The sequence below is a fragment of the Tenebrio molitor genome, chromosome 4 (assembly GCF_963966145.1).
Source record: "Tenebrio molitor chromosome 4, icTenMoli1.1, whole genome shotgun sequence".
Lineage (NCBI taxonomy): Eukaryota > Metazoa > Arthropoda > Insecta > Coleoptera > Tenebrionidae > Tenebrio > Tenebrio molitor.
The window spans coordinates 9,830,746-9,852,433 of NC_091049.1; the positions used below are offsets into that span (position 1 = coordinate 9,830,746).

At 34.5% G+C, this 21,688-nt stretch overlaps 1 protein-coding gene and 1 long non-coding RNA gene across 3 annotated transcripts; both read right to left on the reverse strand.

Annotated features, from left to right (window-relative positions):
• Positions 1-1,667: 1,667 nt before the first annotated feature.
• Positions 1,668-21,230, reverse strand: LOC138128660 (uncharacterized). Its single transcript, XM_069044865.1, has 2 exons — positions 21,105-21,230; positions 1,668-7,276 (listed from the first exon to the last, which is right to left on the reverse strand). The coding sequence occupies exon 2, from the start codon at positions 7,271-7,273 to the stop codon at positions 1,967-1,969; it is 5,307 nt and encodes a 1,768-aa protein (XP_068900966.1). The 5' UTR covers positions 7,274-7,276; positions 21,105-21,230; the 3' UTR covers positions 1,668-1,966.
• On the reverse strand, positions 10,218-11,134 carry LOC138129592 (uncharacterized). Of its 2 annotated transcripts, XR_011159270.1 has the most exons (4): positions 10,911-11,134; positions 10,753-10,829; positions 10,617-10,697; positions 10,218-10,559 (listed from the first exon to the last, which is right to left on the reverse strand). It is a non-coding gene; the product is annotated as an uncharacterized lncRNA (long non-coding RNA). The 2 variants fall into 2 exon arrangements; XR_011159269.1 differs by having other exon boundaries at positions 10,218-10,697; positions 10,911-11,116.
• Positions 21,231-21,688: the final 458 nt, after the last annotated feature.

Genomic DNA, 21,688 nt, shown 5'->3' on the forward strand with positions numbered 1-21,688 from the left:
TTTTGGAATATTGGATAAAACGTTGTATGGCATACGTGGGTTATTAAGTACTACCCACTCGAGATAATAACCTACTCGGGCAAGCCCTCGTAGGTTACAAATACCTCTCGTGGGTAATATCTTAAATAACCCACTTATACCATAAATAACTATTTCTCACTGTCAGCGGAGTGAATGTTTTGCGAGTTTGTCGATAGAGTGCGCCAAATATGTTGTACTGAAAGTTTTTTTAAATCTATTTTTAAAATACTTTCTGAATATTAGTAACTAAAGCTTGTCTTATTTTTGACTTATGTATTTAAATTTGTAACCTGTTATTTAGATTTCAATTGACGAAAAATCGTGAAATTGCTTGGGGTTTACAGAGATTTTGTTGAAGTTGTTGAAGAAAAATGCTGCCCGAAATTTCGATTCCGCGACTGTATTTTATGATCATGGAAAAAATCAGACTCAACACACATGAGCAAATGTTCATTAAATCACTCGTACGGTTGGGGTCCTCGCCTTCGGTTCGGACGCCCAACTAAACTAGGCAAAAATGAATAGGGAATTTTTCAATTTTTGAATTTTTTATAAATACAGTTTAAAATTTGTAATGAAATGTGTTAAAAATATAAATATATACACATTAAAAGTAATCTTTCAAGTACCTGTAACATTTAAAATTTATCTAGTGTTTAAGAATACGTGGGAGGATTGAGACAATTATTTTGCTTTCCAAGAAAAATTGTGGAATTCCCTATTCATTTTTGCCTAGTTTATTTTGCTCACTTGTATTGAAAATAGCTATTTAAAGAATTTTGTATGTTTGAAAACGTTCAGTAAGCAACAATTGCTTTACTTTGTGGATTTGAGATAACACTTCTTCTTGTCAATTTGATTTTAAATCTCATCTGACATAATGAGATGCTTAAATTCAAGAAGTAAACCCACATTTGACTAAATGAACGAATATTGAAATTCCTACGAAATTCGATAAAAACCGATTTTTAAATTGTCAAAAATATGTTTTCTACAATCGATGTAGAAAGTAGGTCTTTGCGCTTGCATTTGACAGCGCAAAGTTGACGTTTTCTGAGGACTGTCACTTTGTCGCTCACGCGCGAAAAAATGCCTACAAAACGCTCGCTCTTCGAATTTTTTGTTAAAATCAGATGTCCAGTGATTATTGTAACTAGTGACAACGAACAAACAGAAAGAATTGTTGTGTCAGTTTGTGTCGGTGTTCTTTGTGTTTTTACAAAAAACATTGCTCAAAAGCCTGTAGAAGGAAGGGAAACTGTTGAGGAAGCGTTTTCGTGTACACCTCCCGAAATTGTAAGTGCAGCAAAAGAACCAGAATGCACACTTCCAGAGCATGGATTACTTTTCAAAAACCGTAATTATTGTACTTTTAATGGCAATATTGTGAATAATTAGTTTCTGATTTTAAGAAGGTATTACATTGATTTGGTCCAAATAAAATAATATGTAGTAGTGCTTTTGGGTTGGTAAACTCTTTGAAGTTAACTGGAGATTAAGCATTGTTCATGAAAACTTTCGTTTTGTATTATCCCTTTCTCTCAGGTAGGTGCTTCATTATTTACTTACACCATATTTATCCATAATTTTGGTTGTTTTTACATTGCGAGTTGATTAGAGGCAAATCGTAAAAAAATAAAATACACTTGTTACAAACCAATTTAATAATGATACAAATATAAAATTGAAAATCATATTTTTAATCAACAGTAAGAGTCAATTAATTATCTTAATAAATTATTGTAGGTTCACAATGGAACGGATCATTTCATTTAAATGTAATTATAAACGGCAGAGAGATTCGTATGAACAAAATTGCCTTAGTCGCTAATTTAATTAAATAAATTCCTGTCAATACAGATAATTATTCTAAATGCAATCACAATAGAACATTTCTGATAACTGATAAAGCAAAATAAAGTAGTGTAGTTATGTTGTTGTTAGCTTAGTTAATATTATTTTCTTTCGCAAGCTCTTGGTAAGCATCGTTAATCATTTGGAATTTTTGTTTGGCGTACGGATCATTTGGATTCTTGTCAGGATGGACTTCGAGGGCCAATCTTCTGTAGCTCCTTTTGATTTCAGACGAAGAAGCAGTAGACTCAAGGCCAAGAATACTGTAGGCCTCATTAACAGGTTTTTTTATTGATGAGAGAGCAACAATAGATTCTTTCTCATCGCCAACTTTCTTGAACTTGTAATCTCGGTGCCGTTCACTTAAATTTAATATCTCGTTAGCACCCTTTGCACAATTACACAATAAGTCGAACATTCTATCGGCTAGCTTGGAGCTGATATCTTCAACGATTTCATCGACGTCATTCTTACAATTACCATCTTGAAGTTCACGGTCTAGATAAGAAACAAACTGATTGCTGCATAGCACCAGATCTATTGTACCTTTAACGGTGTCAAACGCGGCCATTAAAAAGTTAATTTGTTTGTTCTCAAATAATCCTAAAAGCTCAAAGCCAACTTGTTTGGCGGTGTTTTTAACTTCGTCACCTTCCAAAAATCCCTCAACAGTTTCGTTGATCGTATCGGTCGAGTTGGTTCGAAGTTTTTGCATCAGACGCTCATTGGACCTTATCGAATCGCTTACTGATTTTTGAAAGCTCTCCTTGATTTTTTCAATAATATCTTCAAGCAACAAATATAACAATGGCTTAAGAACTTTTTCTTCAACAACCGATTTCACAACTTGCTTGGCCGTATTTTTGATTACATCTTTGGCAAAGTTAACAAGCAGCTGAGATCTGGTCAGAGCACCCAACTTTCCGGCTTGATTTAATTTTTGGAGTTCAGACAGTTTGTCCAGTCCTCCCAGTTGTTGAAACTTATCCAAACTACCCATCTGTTTCAACTTTACCAATTCATCCAGTTGTTGGGCTTTGGTCAGTTTGTTGAATTGTGCTGTTATCAACTTCATTTCAAAGACATTTCCGAGTTTGTCAACTATTTTGGCCAATTTGTTGCAAAGCCCCTTCAAATAGGTGCTCTTGCGCAGGAACGTCGACAATTTTCTGCAGAAGCTAACAGCTTTCGACAAAATTTTGACCGCCTGGGTGACGGCGCTGATACCGAAAGTGATCAAACTGATGCCATAAGAAATAAATTTGCTTTTTATGAAGTCCTTTTGGTCGAATTCAGAACAACCATTGGATATAAGTTCCATCACTATGTCCATGATGCTTTCGGAAATTAACGTACCTGCGATGCCGCTCATAATCGGGAACACCGGCACGAAGATAAATCCCACAGTTAAGGCAGCAATTCCTGCTGAGATTTGACCTGCAGCTGTGTAAATTATAACGTTTGGAATGTCGTGTATCTCTTTTAGGGCGTAAATAGTGTCGACTCCAATCGATTTAAGCTCAGAAAGCTCAGAGTTAGCGACTTTCAGCTGAGACCCGCCGCTCATTTTTTCAAAGTTCTGCAAGGTTGTTGGAGCTTTTCCGTTAAAGTCTAACCCTCCTGAGGTTGTATCAATTTGCTTAATCAAATGGTCAATGTTTCCGTTGTGCATTTGCAAGCAGTATAGACGCGAGTAGATGTGTTTTAAGAACAAGTTTTCCTCGTTGTCATCAAGCAGAATATTTTCAAAATCTGGATTCTTTTTATTTTCGTTTACTGTTAGGTACTCCTCAATGTAATTTATTTCTTTTTCAATAGCCGCTTTGGCATGTTTCAGCTGCTTCAGTGCTTTACGCTTGTAGTCTTCATCCTTACTGACACCAACATAAAAAACATTAATCGTTGCCTTTTTGAATCTTGACATCACTTCTTCGCCACTCATAATAGCCAATTCAAAAAGTTTCAAATGAAGACCTGCTAACAGTTCGTAATTGTCGGTACCAGTCATTTCAACAGCTTGTTTCAAAACTTCTGAAGCTTGTTCTCTGTAGTTTTCTTCTAGGTAATATTCGGCCAGACCAATGCAATAAAACGGATTGTGGCTGATTGTGCCGTTGATTATTGGATGCGCTTTGTTCAAAAACTTTTCAAATTCTTGCTTGGGATTTGTATTTGCAATATTCGCTGCCTTAAAATTTTTCTTTTCAAGCCAAAATGCCCAGAATTCTTTCAAATCTTCTAGAACAAACATGAAATTTCTTGTTGCTTTTATTTGCTTCAAATTTCTATAGAACTCTGAAAAGTACTCAAAAATTTTGTCTTTGAAGTTCAGTTCTTTGACCAACACTTCTTTGATCTGTTTCAATCTTTCCCTTTCAAGACGATCTCGCTCTTGCTTAATTCTAGTAAAATCTGGATCGTCGTCAACTATTCTAAGTTCATCAACTTCACTTCGACGAATGATCAGTTGAGCAGTACCATTGTTACCTTGACGTGACGTTCTTCCAAATGCTTGTCCCTCAACTCGTAAGTTGCATGGGAGGAAAGCGACACAAACGTGCAAGCCACCCTTTTCTTCCAAATCCTTTTCTGTTTTGAAGTTTGTACCACGTCCCGCAATATTTGTGGCGAGAATTATGTCACCTATCTTCACTTTGTTCTCTGTTTCTTTGACATTATCCTCGCTGGCATATATTCTAATTCTAAAATCGGTATTTTGTAATATTTCTAAGTTTCTTTTGACAGTAAGAAGGTCTTGTTCAGTTTCGCATATCACCAAAACAGCTCGTTTTTCTTCGATTTTTTCTAGTACTTCTATTGCAACACGACGGTCCCAAGAGGAATCGTCGGCAATTAAGCCTGGAATTTCTTCAAATTTCTTCTGTTTGTAGGTCGGTAGCTTGGCGTAATTTATGTTGTAAATGTGCGAAAGAAGTTCTTGTTCCGCGCTAGAGCCCAAAGTTCCAGTCAATCCAAAAATATTTTTATCTTGATAATTTTTTATGTAGCCTATATTTGAAATGAAGCTGCTTGTTAAGCTTTCGAATGTCAAGTAAAGGTTGTGTTTTAGCTGAACAAACTGGTGAAGTCCGTTGGACCAAATTGTATTTTTTAGAGTCACTCCGGTATTTAAATAATCTACGGGGCTGACAACCCTCTCTCCAGAATCATTTGTAATAATTCGGTACTGTTGATGTTCGTGACAATTATATTTCGCATGGAGGGCATTTCTGATCCACAAATCTAATTTTCTCTTCACATATTCCTTCAAATGGGCTGGAACTAAAGGAACATCAGTGGGATTACTGTCTTTGATTTTCTGTTTAATAATTTTTCGCTCAGACAAAATCATTTCTTGTATAAATTTTTCATAATCTACATTTGTTTCTTCCTTATCGGAATAATGCTGCAAGAATTCTTTAAATTTCTTGTCTGATTCTTCGATTAAACTTTGTTCTGCTTTGTGGAATTCTTGCCAAATCTTGATGTAGATATATCTCAAACTTTCCATTCCGGGGTACGGTGAAGCTAGTTTGGCAATGTGTCCTCCGTTATCCACAAGCATGCTGTCGACCTCATCTAGAATAACTTGTCCAAATCTTCTCTCGTGTCTGAGATTGAATCCTTCGAATGTATCTTTGAGGTAATCAAATTGAAAGTTACTGATGGTGCCGTAAAGGACATCTGCGGTGTAGCCAATTTTGAAGTCACTTTTGTCATTTTCTACTGGATTGTTTGTCGATACGGTTAGACCAAACGCCGAATAGAAAGTTCTAGTTTCGTCGACTCCACTCGCAGCTAGGATTGGATTGCTTGTGATCACATCTACGGTGACACCTTGGAGAGCTCGAATAACTGCTATTAACGAAATGATAACAGTTTTGCCCTCGCCGGTTTTAATTTGACACAATCGTCCTTGATTCTTTTGGTTGTGGAAAAAAATCAGAACTGCCAAGATTTGTGTGTCTCGAAGACGATGACCCCCTGTTAGAAGATTTAAAGCTCGATCCATAATGGCAATTGTTTCGCAAACCTCGTCATCGCCTACTCCTAAACGTCCCTTGATTGCAACAGCCCACTTGTTGACAGCTTGAATATCGGAATCCTTCCATTGTTCGTACTTACTTTTGACCAAATAATACTTGGTTTCTAACTGATGTATATCTTCTTGGGAATGTTGCGAAGGTGGTGCATCAGGTTGGTCCATTCTTAAAGTGATTTCACTCAGTAATTGATTTAGAGGTGTGTCATCTGTCGTTAAACTCTCTTTTGGAGGTGGAAGGTTTTTCGAGATATCGTCAATCTTATCTGATGTTAGCTTCTTGTCTTGACTTCTATCTTCTTTCTTAAGCTTGAGTTCGTAAAACGATTTCATCTTAAGGTAATCGATGTCTAATATTTCACTTATATTTTCGACAGCATCGTAGAGTTGCTGATCAACTTTAACCTTTTCAAGAAATTCAAGAATATCGTTTAATGTTTTCATTTCGTTTGGAAATTTTTTCTGAATTTCGAGTTCGTACTCCTTTCTCTCTTTATCTTTAGCGTTTAGTTTGTAATTAATCTGAAGTTGATCGACCGTTTCTTGATTCAAATACTTCATCCTTGCTTCTTTGATTTTATTGAGGTCTGCATGTTCTTCACCTTTTTCGAGTTCCTCTTCTAACACTTTTTGGTACTCCAACATACCATGACCTATATCCAGTGGTAACTTGTTGATAAACTCCTTCAGCGCAGTTTTAAAATCCTCATTTTCTCCTAGCTGATTTGTTAATTTGATCACATTTTTCAGTTGTTCTTCCTTTATCGTTGTTGGTTGAGCAAAAGCAATTTGTGAAAATTCATTTACAAATTTTGTAGGATTTTCTTTGAAAAGGTTTAGCATAATTTTCAAATTTCGAATACAGAGCGGACCGTAAGAATATTCGTCATCTGTTTCTTGATCTTGATTCGTCTGCGCAATTAATTTAGGATTGCCAAATTTGTCGTTAAGTTTGATTTCCAATTTATAAGAAATAAGAGCGCCACTGGGGTCTTTGTAGAGGATTTTATTCTTACCATCTTGACTGCAGATCACGCAGAAGAGAATCCATCGCTTAGTCGGTTTGCCGAATATTACGAATAACGGTTTTTGCTGTTGAAGTTCAACTTGTTCAAGAACTTCGTCAAATTTTTGGATGTTCTCCACAAGTTTAAACTGATGGTCGAAGTCGTAGCCGTATTTCTTTAAAAGCAGTTTTGCACATTTTGTAATGTCTTCGCTGTCATAAGATATACGGGCGAGTAATTTGGTTAAGATCTTTGCATCGGATTCGATAGTATCCGGAGTTGATTGCTTTGCCAAAGTTTCGATTTTTCGTTTTTCATTTTTTCTATTTATGCATTCTGTTCGTTTCATTTTCTGAAAACAGTTTGAATTAATTATTTATTCATCTCCAAATTATTTCTATTTATTTCAATAAGATATACTCAAACATTTGCATCCAAAGGGCACATTACAGGACTGTCAGTTAACAATAGTAAAACTGAGTTATTGAGCCCTTGACAAGATAGCAAAACTGATCGTAAATTGAAGATTATTCTAAAGTATCTACCAGTGTTAAGAAATTAACAACCAATGTGTTTCCAAAAATATATTGTTGTGTATCTTATCAAAATATTTTGTAACATGATTTCTTTGTAAATTCAGAAAGAACAACAACGAAATGTGAGAAATACATAAGTTATCGTATCCATAATTACCGGGTATAAATTATGGTTCAGCATGACTCTCTGTCAAAAGAGAATAAGTTAAACGGCATACTAAGATTCATCGTCTTCTAAAAGCAGAGAACAGTTTCACGACATCATAAATAAGAATTTTTGAGTTTTTATTAAATTGTCGTCTTTTTATTAGATAGATAACTTAACGCAACCTATGTAAAACTGAAAAAAAAATAGATATCGTAAGAATTTAAACACCATAGGACTTATTATACGCTTTAAATAAATGTATATCCTTTTTTATATTTTGCGTTTAGAATAAGTCTATTATGCAATTTGCCTCATTTGCGGCGACGTTAGTAATAAACTTTCTTCAGCATTTATTTTCAAACATCAAATGCGAAAATTTAAAAAAAATCTGACGTTTTAAATTAAATTTTTTTCACAGCCGGAAATTTCAAATTCGTGCTTGAATAGATGCCTTCTACAACTTATATTTTAATATATGTACTATTCTTGAGAAAATCATTGTTTTTAAGTCAAAAAAAAAAAATATACCAACGCTAAAATAGGTAGACGGATATTAGATAGATAGTGATGAAGCTAAATAGAAATATAGAGAGCCTGACCAGGTAAAAATCCAACCCAAACTAAAGTTCATTCACGTTGGATTTTCCCTGTCAAATTGTTGTCATGTTGCAAACCTGCACCTCCTTTTCTAGTAATTTTCACATTATCGTGTTAGAGCGATTTGACGTTTTTAATTTTGAATGTTAGTTTGACGTGTGAAATAAAGTTACAGATTTCTTCATAAAATTCTATTCCTCTCCTATTCCTGGTTAATTTTACCATGGCGGAAAGAAAAATGAAGGTTTTATTAACAGGTAATTTGAAAACTGCGTTTATTAAATGTAGTCAACAACTGAAATATGCCTATCCCAACCTAACTTCTGCAGTCTACGTATGACATAGTTACTTTATCAGCCCGTATTGGCGACATACACAGCTAACATATTATTATTGAAGTAAAAATCACACTGCCAAAAAATTAAATAATTTGACCTTGACGAGGAAAATCCAACGTGAATGAACTTTACAATTTACAAAGCATAAATCATATTATGGTATTAAAAAATTAAATCAATAATCCAGGAAGGTGTTCTATTACTTTGAATGGTATATCTGTCATTGCATTTTTCATTCATATTTAGTGTTGGAAATAGCTATTTACAATCGAGTGTGAGAAGTTACATTTTGCAGCGCGAAGTTTAATTTGAAACACGATGCGCACCGGAGTGTTTCATAAACTGAGCGTTTCAAAATGCTTCACACACAAGGTATGTATAATGCTTTTTGGCCGACGTTTTTGTTAACCGGTGGAACCCCGTGGGACTCCACGAACGCCACGTCAGCACTCCGTGAGCGTCCTCGGTGGTACTCGGGGAATCCGACGGCCGGCGACGGGAGCAGGACGAAGTACCGCGCGGAAAAAGAGAGATACGAATGAACCACTTAAGAGTCGGGACCTGTATCAGCTGCTTCCGAGATTAAAGCTACTTGTTTTGAGAATTCCTGTTTTACTGGTTTATCGCCCAAATACCGAATTATAGTTAACATTTTTTAATTTAAAATGTTAAAAACAATTACTATTTTTCGAATGTTAATGGAACGCACCCAAGAACCGACAAATGGCGCTGCTATTTTGATTTCTTTTAGATTTTATTTTCTAAAACTAATTGAATTCAAAATGTATACATATTGTTCTCCTGAAACCCAGCTTCATTAATTTAAAATTGTGGTTTTCTTCTACGTTTCTAAAGTTTAAAAACAAGGATTATTTACTTTGCCGCATAGTATGTGGGAAACATTCACCGTCACACAGTCGCCGTAAAAACAAAGTTTCATGTGATGTGAACAACGCGTATTTGCAAGGAGCCCAAAATACAGGGTCATTATAAATTATTGTCCCATCGCAGTTGGCGTTGAAAACCCACACAAATTTGGCATGTGCCGCTAGCTTCGCAACGTTAAACAAACTAGTAGACAAATTTACACTACCGCCAGCAGCGCTACCTATCGGCGATGCTAGTCTCACTCATGCTATAAAGCTTGCGGCACATTCAACTACGTCACCAACACCTACTGCGATGAGACAATCATTTATAATGACCCCTTATGGCCGTTTGCACCGTCAATACTAAGTAATGCTTAAGTATTGGACCAGACTTAAGTTGCCGATTTCATTTGCACCGCTACCAAATGGTTTCTTAAGCTGTGCCTAAGTTAAGCCCCCGAATATTCCTGTCCTAACTCTTAGGCAATGCTTGGCACATGCGTATAAGATATTTTGTTCGGACTTGTGATGTTGATGGCGCTGGCGCGAAATTATCCATTTCTTGTCGGTTGTCGAAGCTTCGCATCGGCGAATCTTTTACATTAAATTATTAGATCAGCAAATTTGTTGCTATTTTATCATGAGTTGCCAGGTAAGGTTATGGGACAAACGGCTGTCTATAGCCGAATTAACTGAGCAGCAGCTGAAGAGGAATGTGGAGTTTGACGAAGAAAAACGAAAAATGGAGATGCAAATTCTACAAGTAGAATTAGAGTTAAAAAAAGAACAATTAAAAAAAATTAAGAACTGGAACAACAATTCTGTATTGTAATAAATTTTTTATTATAAATTTGCAAAATGATTATTTATAAATCCATTTCTAATGTCTCTATTGGCATGGTCCTCTGCATTTGGATTTATAGGTGGTACTTGTCCCATTTGGATAATTTCTTCCAAAACATTGTGTTCTATGCCCTCAGCAGGTGGTGCTTCTTGTTCATTGTTTAACTTGGCAAAGTTGTGTAGCACTCCTGCAGCAATAATTACTGTCAAAGCAGTGTCCATTTTTAACTGTAGGCCATATGCAAGTACAGGAAATTCAATATGGGTGTTAAAAAGTATGGTCGTAGGGGTGATCCACTATCACCTGAGTAAATACATTATTGTAATCTTATTGATGTAATTTGTGGATTTTGCACATTACTTAACAATACACAATTGGAAAAATGTCCAGCATCAAACCTTGCTTACACACAACTACTGTTAAAAATTGTGGCATCATGTGCTGAAAATAAGTACATATTTATATGATTGCTACTTTATTTGTCTGTATTTCTTACAAATCTGTAGGATGTTCGATGTTCTATCTCATCTTCAATTAACTCTAACAAATTCAATGTTGTTTTGCTTGGTTAGGCTAAAAAGGAATGCAATTTATTTTAAAATTTTGATTATTTTATTACATTAGCTAGGTTTGTGAGTGACTATAGGTACTTACCGGAATCTCTTATAAAAACCTTATTCATCAAGAGTATCGAAATGCTCAGAATTATTTTGAGGATATCAAAATCGTCCTCGAATATATCGTCGTTGCTGTTTTCAAGATAATTAGCCATCATGTAAAAAAAGTCAAAAACACTATCGTTAACCGTTCTCTGTAATGATAACAATAACATAGAAGTGGTTAGAAACACCTGTCAAAAATCTAGTTTGTAACTAAGTTTATACCAACCGCCGCCAATATTACTAGAATTTTGCTGTGTTGCCAAATTGAATAGACAAAACGGTGCAAACGGGCATTAGTTATTTACATTAGAGTACGGGATGTGAATTTTCCGGCACGACAACTGGTTTCGGGCACGATGGCGCAGCCGAGTGCCTGATTAGTTGGAGGGCCGGAAAATATCTCCCGTACGAAATTTGTATTAAACTTTTCGGCTGACCAAAATATTAGATTTTTTTTAAATCAAGACTAATTTTATTGTAGAATTTGACATCGTCAATAAAGAACCGAATGCTGTGGAATCAATTCCTTGACGACCCCGTGACCGCTCATTTGTTTTTTTCTTAACAAATTATTTGCTGTGTTTATTAGGTTAAATTTTCATTGTTAGTGCTTGAAAATTTAATTCTCGTGTGTTAATCGACTGAAAAAATGTCTAGTTCAGAAAGTGAGTTAAATGTGACACCAGAAGCAGCACGATTAGTGGCAGGAATAAATTCTGAATTATTACCACAAAATCGAAAGAATGTTACATAAGACAATTTCTTCTCATGAAAGTATGTAATAACTATTCTTTAATTCACAAATTTTTAATAAACCATATTTTATTACAGATAGTTTTATTAATAGGTGTAAAATGGGCACAGTGTAATTAAAACAGAGCGCTTTATGGTAGAAAATAACTAGAATCGTTTGCATTTTTAGTTAGAAAAGTAACAAAGCAAGGCGGCAGCGGAGTTCCTCCCGGTGGTCAGAAATTCTCAGGTCTTGTAGCAGGTAGTGAACGGTAAGGAATTAGCTCTGGTGATAAGAATGAGGGGGTTGAGTGATGAAAGTATCATTTTTATAATCGATGTTGGAAAAAATTTTTAGTTTAATTATTTCTTTAAAAGCGTCAGCATGGAAACTGAGTGAAAAAGTGGGAGATGTTTTCAAAAGTTTTTTTATTGCAAAAATAGATATACCTTGAGTTTTTTTTTTAATGACTAGATAATATTATTGTTTAATATAAAAACAGTGCTAGGCTTTGTAATTTTCACAAAAATAAAATTAACAGGGGGTTGAAAAATTAGCATGTAAAACCCTACGGCCAGTCTTAAAAAAAACTCACTGTATACTCATATCATGTATAGTCCATTTTTTTATTATAGTCCGATGAGCTTAGTCCGAATCAAGAAGTCGACATGACCTGTGTCTGCTTTCGACATTTGACAGCAGTGCATGGTTCTATTAATAGATACACATTTGAAAATTTATTTAGGCAACATGAGACAGATATCATTACAAATTTCAATTTTTAAGATTTTGAGTTGTGTTCTTTCGTGCTTTCTTGGCAAATTCATTCCTCCGTTTTAAATTTGTGTTTCAAAAAACCGCTCCCTTCAGAACTCTTTTCATAACTATTTACATATCAACTAATAGGTCAGATATATTAAAAATTGTTGAGAACAGCACTAAAAAACCACGTTTAGACTGTCTTTCTTTCTTCCTAGATTTTGTTTCGGCAACGCCATGAATTAGTTTACCCCCTTACCTGTTTACTTTCCAGTCTTGTAAGTTTCCGCGCAATTCCAATATTACTTTGGAAATTTACAAATTCTGTAAATGAATCTGTCCACATGCTTTTCGTTGGCATCATATGGAGGACATTTAAAGCAAAATTAAACAAAATTATCACAAATAATGTGGTTAAAACGTAACCTAAAAATTTGACGTCGCTAATGTAATAAACGTACAACTCGTGTCTTGCTCGAATCACACATGCTAAAGCGAGATGCATAGTGGGACACACTTAATACAATACGTACAAGAATTCAATAGTTTGTTTACATTGTGTTGAAAAGAGATAGCAATATGACAGTTGTTCTCCTTTTTAATTGATACATCGGACTATAATTAAAAAATGGACTATACACAAATTTTAATTTATCCTTTTAAATAAAATTGTTTCTCCCTCTCATCAGTGTATTTATTACCAATTTCAAGCAAAATACTCGCCATAATAATCTAGTCCGGCTACCACTCGTCCACTACCTATCGCAGTAATCCCCGATAACCTCGGGAGGAACTTGTCCGTTAAATAGGGTTATGCAGGTAAAGAAGTGACCACGGGGAGGAACTCGGATACGCCCCAAAGCAAAGTAGAAAGGAAACGGTAAAGCCAGGTAGTCGTAGAAATCAGAGGTGTGAGTGAGAGAGAGAGAATGAAAATTACGAATTAATTATAATTAGAACAGTTTTGGGGAATAAAACCAATGTAGAACAAGTTTGAAAAGTAGCAGATCAACGGAATTTAGTTGCATGACATGGCATTTGCGTAACAGCGTTTCAAGCCCAATTTAGATTTCAAAATAATGTTAATTTGTTTCATTTTAATTCTCTTCGTTTCATTTTAATTCTGTTTGTTTCATTTTAATTCTGTTTAATTCTTGGTGCTGATTTTTATTATTGTATAGAGTCAGTAATTCAGTGTTCCTGTTTAATTCTGTTTGTTCCGTTTTTAATTGTGTTTGTTTCTTGATGTTGAAATTTATTATTGTATAGAGTCAGTAATTTAGTGTTCTTTTTCAGAGTTCTAATTCAACAACAAATTATGTACATTCGGTCTGGTCCTAACAAAAGTCTAAATTTAAACATTTAAAATAATGGTGGAAAACGGAAACTATAATTTCAAAAGTTCTAGAGATATCGAAAAGGTGTCGCGATCGGCGTAAAGTAGAATCGAGCTGATTGGTCACTTTGGTCAAGTAGGGGTTGCGAAAGTGGGGTGCGCCAGAAATGATAAAACCGAATGCGGAACGGGAAACAGGGCATTTTTGATTCACGTGCTTACATTTACAAGGTAAATTATTTCTCTAATTCTTGTACATTATTTGTAGTCGCGATTTAATTAGTCAAACAGCATTTAGTTCAGTATTGTTGTATGTATATTTAATACTTATACCTCAGGTTTATAAATTATCCGATTTTCGACATTTCCCTCAATAAAATATAATATAATAACTAACTAACTAAATAAAACAGCATTTAGTTCTTTATCGTGTCAAAATAAAAATTATATTATTTTCTTTAAGCATTTGATGGTCACGTGACCCTTTAGAATCTTGAATTAATTTCTTTATCGCGAAGTATGTGATCTTCTTGCATTTACCGAACTACAGTCCATTCCATTTAAGAATGCAGTAGATGTCGCTTCACATGGAGAACGTTTCACACTAACGAACGCGGCAAATTTGAAAACATACATTCCAAGGAAAATTAACAAAAAAAAAGTCATAAAAGAACTTACGGTAGTGGTATTCTAATAACAAAATTGTAGTTTAATGATCCGTTTGATACAAAAACTCGATAAGTTTGACACTAATAACCAAAAAATCTATCAAATATCAAAATTTGACAGTAGTATCAAAAATCGAACATTGTCTGGTGTAAACTTTTCTCTCATTTTGACCAATCAACAACGGGAAATTAGTCCCTATGCTATTCTACACTGCATACTTAAATGGAATGGACTGTAGTATACAATCATTATAAAACATTTCCATTCATTATTTATGTCTTGGAGTCTCGAGTTCGGGAAGCTACCACCAGTGTCCGTTGCACTCAATTATCTGTGGTCCGGCGTAAGAACACAAAATTAGCCGCGTCACCCCCAAGGGGGCCAGCGACCAAACTAGGCCAGCTGACACATGAAGAGAAGTAACCTTTGGCCCTGTTAGAACCTTTTTCCCTTTTATTTTCGACCACCGGAGTAGACCAGGGTGATCTACGAGATTCCAGGGCATCGCGTCGGGTTCAATTTAATTGGGGAAATAATTCAAATCTAAATCGGATCACATAATTCGCATCTCAAACTGGTATAATGCTGTTCGCGCCAGAAACTTCTGTATTTGCCCAGCTTAGTCATTTATTCATGAGTCGAATCTCAATTCGCGAGCCGCGAGTCAAATCTACCTGAGTCAAATATTCACCAACTTCTGTTATTAAACTCACTGATTTATTCACACTGTTTGTTGGGACCAAACACCACCACATTCGATTATTTGTTAAATAAAATTTAAGTGAAGTGTGCTCAATCGTTTTAATTCTATTTTTGAAAAACCTTCCGAAGGTACGGCCTCTCGTTAGAACCTAATTAAACAAAATGAAAAATAAAACACAACGTAGGATCCATAAATATTTCTTTTCTCATTATTTTTGTTTCGTAATTTTCCGCAAAATTTCATTCGAGGGAATGCGGCAACCAACAATACACCAAATAAGGAAAAAAAAATCATCGAGGAAAAGTCAAGGAAGTCGAAAAGTTTCAATATACCGGGTGTAGAATTGGTTTACGAGACATAGGATTTTACATGTAAAAATAAAGAGTTTCAATTATTGGCTCCCCTAATAATTTTACGGCAAAATAGTTAAAATGAAAGTTGGAGAGAATTAAAATTGCTGTCTAGTTTTAGTCTTACTTTTTTTATAACATCTTGTGGTACTGAAAGAAAGGCAAGAAAAAAGTTGACACAAAAACAGTAAAAAGTATTACTAAGCATGAAATTGTATTTCTTTCTTTAAATGTTATTATGGAGGATCTTTTTTAAGCAACTTCCAAGCAACATTTGCTTCAGGTTTCCCAGACCGATCAATTCCTGCCACAGAAACAATTGGAAGAATTGTAGAGAAGTTTGAGCATTTAATGGAAGATACCTTTTCATTCATCCTGTAGTCCTGTACGACTTCATTTGAAGGGCAAATTAAAAGACAATTAAATAATAGAGAAACCATCCGACAAATACATAGTATTTTAAAAGTCAAATTTCATGGCTAGTGCTACTTTTTAGTATTTTTGTGTTAACGCCTTTCTTGCTTTTCTTTCAGTACCACAAGATGTTAGAAAAAAACAAAGAGTGGAATTAGACAGTATTTTTAATTCTCTCTAACTTTTATTTTGACTATTTTGGCATAAAATTATTAGGTGAGCCAATAATTGAAACTCTTTATTTTTACATGTAAAATCCTATGTCTCGTAAACCAATTCTACACCCGGTATATCGTTTTACGTTATTCTTAGGTTATATCTTTTTAAATTCATAAGCTAAATCGCTTGTTAGTCCTTGCTCACAATGGACATAAGCTTGACATAAGGCATAAAAAATTTCATGATACATGCTGTGTATACAGGGTGTTTTCGAAGTTGAGGCGTTCCTTTTAACATCTGATAGTATGCGTTGTTCTAAAGAATTTTAGCCAAAATCACCTTAGTAAAATGTGTACGGCAACAAAGATACAATAAGTTAATTTTTTTGAAATTTTTGAAACCGGTCCTGCTTAAATTTGCGCTGATTTGTTAGAGTTTGGAATTGACAAAAAAAAAATCAAATGAGCATGGACGTTAATCAAAACTACTGTCAGAGTTGTAATCTAATTAGTCGAAATGGCTTTATTATTAGGAAAATAATGAGCTCACAGATATGTTGCAAATGCATGGGCAATGTTATCACGTTATCAGAATGCATCTGCAGCGTCCAGAGAGTATTGCAAAGCGATTTCCGGAAAGACACCATTCTGGGCCAGATTAGTTATTAATCTAGTACAGCGGAGAAATGGACAGGACCGGACTTAAAATTTTAGAAAACAATAAAAATATACAATCAATTATTTCCGTTAATACAAACATTTTGCTAAGAAGATTTAGGCTAACATTCTTAAGAATAATGTGTAGTACCTCGTGTTACAAGGAACACGTCAACTTCGAGAACAGCCTCTATACTATTAATAGTGGAGCAACGTTAGATTTTTATTTCGGAACCGGTAGCAACAGCTCGGATTTGAACGAGATTTTTTTTATATGTTATAAATAATAGTAGATTACATACCGAGGTGGGAAGTGTTTCATTCCTGTCGAGAGTTAAGATAGTTTACCAAGGCGTAGCCGAGGTGAACGTTTGGAATGAATTGAGGGGTTTTCATCAAAAACAACCAATGTCATTTTTTTTTCAAATTTTAGTTATTGACACTACTTGCTCCAGGAATGACATTTGCATCTGTCTGTAAATTTGTGTGGCAAAAACTTTCAAAGTCAGGATAATACAGTGGTACAAAGACACAGCGTTTTAGAAAAAATAGCCAATGTCAAAATAAATAATATCAAAAACAACCAATGTCACGTAATCTTGCCAGTTTTTGTTTAATAATAATATTATATTAGAATATAGCCTAAGGGAGTCCGTTTCGGCTCAGGGACGCAAGGGTCGCGGGTTCGATTCCGACCCAGGGCGAAATTAAAAAAAAAAAAAAGGCTATATTCTGTCTCGTGATTCGGAGGTCACGTTAAGCCATTGGTCCCGGTCTATTGAGTTGGTCATCATGCCCCTCATAGATTTGTAAACCAGTCCTAGACTGTGTAACAAATTTTAATTTTTTCTAGAAATGTAAATCTGGCTGCGGAGGAAATTGTGGATGCAGGAAAACAGGACTTTTTTGCACGCGAGCTTGTGGGAACTGTAGTGGGGAAATCTGCAGCAATTGCTCACCAACTATTTCAGATGAAAATGAGGTAGAAGAGGATGAAACCGGGGAAAACATTTAATTTTTATTATACCGTGAGATCATTTAAATTTATAATTAGAGCAGGCTATGACTTGAAAATTATATTGGCAACATCGCTGACATTTTGATTTGGTTTGTCAAAGTGACGCTTCAAAATTCAACAAAAAATATCCAACTGCGTGTTAACAGGTGTATAGAACATCCGGCTTGGATACAACTGTTAACTCGCCGTTTCATTGAATTTTGAAGCGTCACTTTGACAATTCAAATCAAAGTGTCAGTGGTATTGCCAATATAATGTTAAAGTCACAGCTTGCTCTAATTATAAATTTAAACGATCTCACTTAATACTCATAATCTCATCTACTTACTCTTAATAAATTTGTGAATTTTTACTTTCAGCATTTCTTGTGAGTAGAAGACCGATAATAATTTTTTTAATTGCTGTCAATGTCACCTTTAACCTAATCTCAAAATTACCCGTTCACACTGCTTAAATTTTGCAAAATCGTTGTTACTTGATTTTTAATGTGTACGCGAAAGTTTTGAAAGCAAGTGTACATGTTTACACCCGGTTGCCAAGGGGGTGCGGTCACTTGACCGCACTATTAGGTTTAGGTTTTTTGTTCGTTAACAACTTGTTTTAAACAAATATGCAATATATACTCGTAAGTATTCAACTTACACAGGGCATTTTTGTCTTATGTCATCATATCATAGTTAACCCATTTGTTCGCAAGCCTGAATTAAACGGTGCAAATTTGCCAAATGAATAGTTGTCATTTTTGTCCACCAACCGTACTATCGAATTCATGAAAATCTAGTACAACAAAATTTTGTTGAAGTAACTTGGGCCACATGAAAATGTCAAATATAAACGTCTGTGATTATGACAGTTCGAATTTAGCAATGATCAATCCAACGTCAAAAGTATTTAGGTTATGTACTTGACACGTTGGACATTAGTAACCAGTTAACATAAAGTACGTAGAAACGTTACACTACAACATTTTTGAAAAGTTGATATAACTACGACGTTTTGCTGTCCTAGTTTTTCATGAATTCGATAGTACATATATTGGGCGATTCAAAATGATTGTGGCCAAGTATGGCAACTATGTACGAAAATTTATGTGGCAACTGTGTGGGTAGGGTAGAGTTGAGATTTTTTTGACAGTTCATAGGCATGCAATTTTGAAAGTTGTCAAATCAATGTGCAATGGAATTAAAAAAATCAAATGCACGCTTATGAAATGTCATACAAATATTAACTGTACCCCATTCACACAGTTGCCACATAAATTTTCGTACATAGTTGCCACACTTGGCCACAATCATTTTGAATCACCCAATACATATTAAGTAACTAAAATTCTGGTGATTTTAAATTTTATTAGAGAGAAGAGAGACCCCTCCATTACGGACCAATAGTAGCTTCTTTCAGCTTCTTGACGCAACTTTGATTACTTTCCGATTTTTAAGAAATTATCACGATCTTGACTAACCTTCGAAGATTACAACAATACAAGGAAATTTACTAAAACATTTTTTGAGCAATTTAATTAGACAAGAAAACTCTTGAAATGCCCAAGGAAAGAATAATTGGACTAAAACGATAAATCTGGCTAAACATCCATTAGCGTAAGACGACCAACTACGGAAAGTATTGCTACCACTCTACTGTGCAGATGTCACCCTACAAACTTTCTCCTAGTTAATAAATAATAAGTAAAAAATGTTGCTTGCTTTTCACAAATGAGAAGATACGAAAAAACAGCGAAAGAAATAGTTTCAACATTAGTTTTCGTTAGTTTTAGGCAATTTTTCCAAGCCACACTCATAATTATATTCGTAGCATAATATACATACTTGTCAGATTATTTCACATAATATCTATTATTATATTAATAATGGCTGCAGCGAGTGCTTGATATTAATAAAAGAGAACAGTCAACCATTCCGTTCATTTTCCAACAAACGAAGTATGTCCTAGATCAACCGTACTACCAATATTAGACATATTATGACTATAATAGGTATCTTGTTTTGGATTGTCAAGTCTCACTCGTAATAACACTTTCCCTACTTTTAGTACGGTTTACTCTAAAGAAATTTTACGTTTCCTCCAAAACTAATAGAATAGTTTACACACATCTGGAAGCTATTGACATTTTAATATGTTCACATCTAATACATTATCACAACTACACTCCTGGGGCCTGTTTTACAAAACCTACAAGTTGATTGGTGACTAGTGACAAGTGATTATTGAAGTAACGACAAGTAGTAATGATTTGTGTTTCATAAAATATTATTTACTACTTGTCAAACAAATGACAATTTCCTAAATTGTTATGGTGATTAATTTTTTTTTGACAAGAACTTGTAACATTCTTTGAAATGGCAAAAAAAGCAGTTGAATCGCTGATTGCAGAAACCACATGATTCAATTTTTCTATTAAATTTCGTTTATGTTGTTTTCACATTCTACAGAGGTATTTACACAATGAGTAAAGAAACGCCACGAGTCTAGTTATTAGAACTACTCATGGCCAGCGTGCAAGAACTTGAATTAGTGATGAAACCCCACGAGTCAGGGTGGTTTTATTTTAATTCCCAACATTTTGATATTATATTGACTCATGTCGTTTCTACAATCAGCGATTCAGTTAAAGTTACTTTCCTACAGGAAATTAATTTAAAAAAATACAAATTTTATTTAGAGCTTTAACACCCCAAGTGACTAAACAGTCTAAACAAAAGGCTTGGCAAGAAATTTGTACCACGTCTGCAAATTTGGAGATAGTAGCGAAAAAAGCTGATGTGAATTTGATTCTGTATACTCGAAGCATAATTTCTTTGCGTTTCGTGTTGTAATCTATGTCCAATGGCATTAGATAATATTTACTTCCATTTTCACAGAACTTAGACGGAACCGTTCATTAAATTCAGAAAAACATTGAAAACGAAAATTTACTCTTTTTCGAAATACCTAATCTGGGAGATTTTACAATTTTAACTTGTTCAACGCCATCGGTCATCATTCTTACTATACAACAGTATAAATACATATTTTAGTACGTATTTATTAAAATGTACGGTGCTCCCTTAACTTGTCAGTTTTTACTAATAAAACTAACTAATTTTATGAGACTTGTAATTTTATGAAACAAAACGCTAGTAATTTAAGGGAAATTTGCTTCTCAGTTATGAACTTGTCGCTTGTCACTAATCACTAGTCACTTATAGTTTTATGAAACAATAACTTGTTACATTTGTAATTCTTGAGTATTAAAGTACTTGTCGGACAAGTTCTATTATTTTTATGAAACAGGCCCCTGGTAAGAACTTGTCTTGACTATATTTGTTGGGAAATAATTATATTTATATAAACACACAAAATTGTTGCCGTAATTTTTAAAGCAAACTTACTTTGCTCAAATACACGTGTCACACATTTCACACTTTTACTAATTAATAATATTCTTCAATCGTTATCCTTATTAAAGAATTGTACTAGCACACCATGCAAGAGTTTGTAAATAACTGTCATACAATCTTTTAACAGACAGTTGCTTTTTATCGGTAAATATTTTATTTGGTTGATATTCAAAAATTTACCGTTGTTATCACAACAGTGCAAATAATACACTAAACCTGACTGAATAAAGGTGTTAGATATGTAATGAAAAGATACATTTACTCGTAATATAATTAAATGATATAATAGTTATTTACATAATTAGTGGGATAAAAGCATTATTACAGGACCCGAGTGTAAAGATTGCAGATAGCGTAGCGGACGGCGTAGCCAAATATCGACGTTTACATATGATGAGTCGCCCTTCCTCCTTCGTTAAAGGATTTTTTTATTGTTTCGTCGAAACTCGTCCGGTTGAACCTCTCCGACCCGGAGGAGGACCCTCCAAAGAGTGCCGGATGTTAGAGATATTTAATTTTGTATACGCCATCAGGCTAGTAAGGCTCCATTTGCAGTCCATTTCATTTATTTCGTT

What these genes read in the sequence shown, in the direction of transcription:
- LOC138128660 (XM_069044865.1), bottom strand. Translation starts at nt 7,273, where the DNA reads ATGAAACGAACAGAATGCATAAATAGAAAAAATGAAAAACGAAAAATC.